We start from the raw sequence: 2,647 nt of genomic DNA on the forward strand, positions 1-2,647 counted from the left end.
CGTTTAGCAAGTATATATAAGTTACAAAATGCAAGTTAGCTTAAATTATGATAGTCCGGGCAGTTTAGAGGTTTAAGCGTCACATAACTCATGCATAATTTCTTGTTGGAATTTTTGATGCAAGTGGTTTTTCATAAGTTTCTTACCTGATTTTCAGTTGCGGCTTATCTGATTCATGGCAGTCTTACCAGGGTTATTAACTAGAAATCAACGAGGTTTATATCATTTACATTTTCTTAATTTATAATAAATGTTAGAACCTGACAATGCTACAATATTTGAGAAAAAAAGACACGCTTTCTATACGCAAAAACCTCAGATTTTAGTATAAGAATTTCTAAAAGTATTTAAACTATATTTGCTATTCTGGTCCCTTTTGGAGAAAATTTGCTAGGAAAATTTCTAATAAAAATATTTTTCATCATAAAATTTTCAAATTTTTTCATATTAATCACTCGCGTATATGCAATTTTTCAGCTATTTAGATCTAAACTTGTCCGAATGTTTTGAAAATCAACCAATTTCCACAATTTCATAAAACACTTTTCAATGAGCTTAATTGAACTATGCATTTGGCTGTCCATAGTAAAGTTAATTCAATTTATTTAGTTTATTTAGTGTCACATATTGAATTAATTTCAAATTGTCTTCCTAAAGTGAATGAGAATATTTTTTATCAATCTTTCTGAATTCACTAAATATAGCTTTCAGCTCTTGAGTGAGCAGACCTCGATCGTACGGTTGAGGTTCCAGGGTTGCTCACCGTGTAAACAACATATAATTTCGACGTTACTTTGTAATTAGTCTCACTGTACTTAACTTAGTTATTAACTGCTGTTATTAAGATCGAATTTTTCTGCTTTTCACTTAATCACCTGTACTTATATTATAAGGGCGATTCTTCCAATGGAGAATTTTCGGCAAGCCCAATCAAGCAGGATAAAGGAATGTACACTGTACTTTAGGTTACTAAAAAATTAATACCTTAATACTCTGACTTAAGATTTATTGATATTTTAATTATAGGAAGTTCACATTTACCTGGTCAATATTTATGATCATAGTAATATCCTATAGGAATAATTATGGCTCTGGCAAAGATAAGCTAGCAAAGATAGCCGATGTCGATTTCTGCTATAGAATTTTACAAAATAGCATAAAACTACCAGAAACCCAATTTTACTTCAATGTATACAAATTTTTGGATCACATTTTTTCAATTCAGTTTTTCGAGAATTCACCGATATTATTTTTTTGTTGAATTATATCCTGTTCTATTTTTAATAGCACACTAATCCCTATCTATATAAAATCGTTAGTCTGCTGCAGCGGGATAAAGCGCATTTATTATCCACCGGGTACGCACGAATTGAAAAACCATGTCTTCCTCTCCATCTCTGAAACAATTTGCCGGCAAAGTTGAAATCGTTACGGGTGCATCTGCGGGAATTGGAAAAGCCATAGCCGATCTTCTAGTGAAACATGGTGTTATAGTTGCTGGACTTGCTAGAAGAGTTCAACTTGTTCAAGAACATGCCAAGGAACTGATGGGTGAGAAAGGCAGTTTGCATGCATTTCAATGCGATTTGTCTAAGCAAGAGGAAACAGTGGCGACGTTCCAGAAAGTCACTTCCTCTCTGGGTCCGGTGAGTGTTCTGGTGAATAATGCGGGTATTCTGAGCGCATCTGGTATCCTCGATGGTGAGGTTGAAAAATGGGCGAGCGTAATAAATACCAATGTTATTGCTGTTGCACTTTGTACCAGAGAAGCTGTAAAAATCATGAAGACCAATAACATTAAAGGATACATTATCAATGTAAATAGTGTGGCTGGGCACATGGTTCCTGATTTTCCTAAAATGGGATTATATCCTCCATCAAAGCATGCAGTGACTGCATTAACCGAAACGATTAGGTTGGAAATTAATCGAGAAAAGCTACCGATCAGAATCACCAGTATTAGTCCAGGTTACGTTGAAACGGAAATTCTGGAAGTAGCTTTTGGCAAAATCTCTAAGGGAACTGAGTGGGAAACTGTTCAAGAAACAGGCTTGAAAGACAAAGATATCGCCGATGCGGTTTTCTATGTTTTATCCACTCCGGAACACGTAAATGTTAAAGAGCTGACCATAACAAGGCAAGGAGCCCAAGTTTAAAATCTCACATGGAAATGATTAACTAACTTATTTTTATGCCGAGTACTTTCAAGTTTATAAAATTATAATTTATTTTGATTTCTGCAAATCATTTATATTCGGTAATGCAAATAAATAAATCGGCTAATGTTTCAGATGGTGTTTTAATTATTTTTACTTCTATATTTCCAAATATTATATATTTTTTGTCCTCTTCAATGTTCTTCTTTTATAGCCATATCATTTGCTCGATTTGATATCGATATTGATGCTGTTAAATTAATAAATCTTCTTTCAAATTTAAGAACTTTAACTTCAAGAATAATGATTTCTGTAAATTATTTATATTTTGCAATTCAAATAAATCAGCTACTGTTTGATATGGTGTTTTTATTATTTTTGCTTGTATATTTGAAAATATACAGGGTGTCCCGTAAGCTCATGATCAAAAGGGTACTGCGATATTCTTTGGACCAAAAGAAGACGATCTGACCTAACTTTTATTAACAAAA

At 33.1% G+C, this 2,647-nt stretch overlaps 1 protein-coding gene across 1 annotated transcript; it reads left to right on the forward strand.

Moving 5' to 3' along the window:
- The first annotated feature begins 1,306 nt into the window (after nt 1-1,306).
- LOC109534024 (farnesol dehydrogenase) lies at nt 1,307-2,515 on the forward strand. Its single transcript, XM_019899570.2, has one exon. It carries the CDS (start codon nt 1,380-1,382, stop codon nt 2,154-2,156), a length of 777 nt encoding a protein of 258 aa, XP_019755129.2. The 5' UTR covers nt 1,307-1,379; the 3' UTR covers nt 2,157-2,515.
- Nucleotides 2,516-2,647: the final 132 nt, after the last annotated feature.

This window comes from Dendroctonus ponderosae, unplaced genomic scaffold (genome assembly GCF_020466585.1).
Source record: "Dendroctonus ponderosae isolate FM_Combo_2020 unplaced genomic scaffold, Dpon_F_20191213v2 Dpon_F_20191213_1, whole genome shotgun sequence".
Classification (NCBI taxonomy): domain Eukaryota; kingdom Metazoa; phylum Arthropoda; class Insecta; order Coleoptera; family Curculionidae; genus Dendroctonus; species Dendroctonus ponderosae.

Coding starts and splice junctions, on each gene's coding strand:
- LOC109534024 (XM_019899570.2), top strand. CDS start 1,380: ATGTCTTCCTCTCCATCTCTGAAACAATTTGCCGGCAAAGTTGAAATC.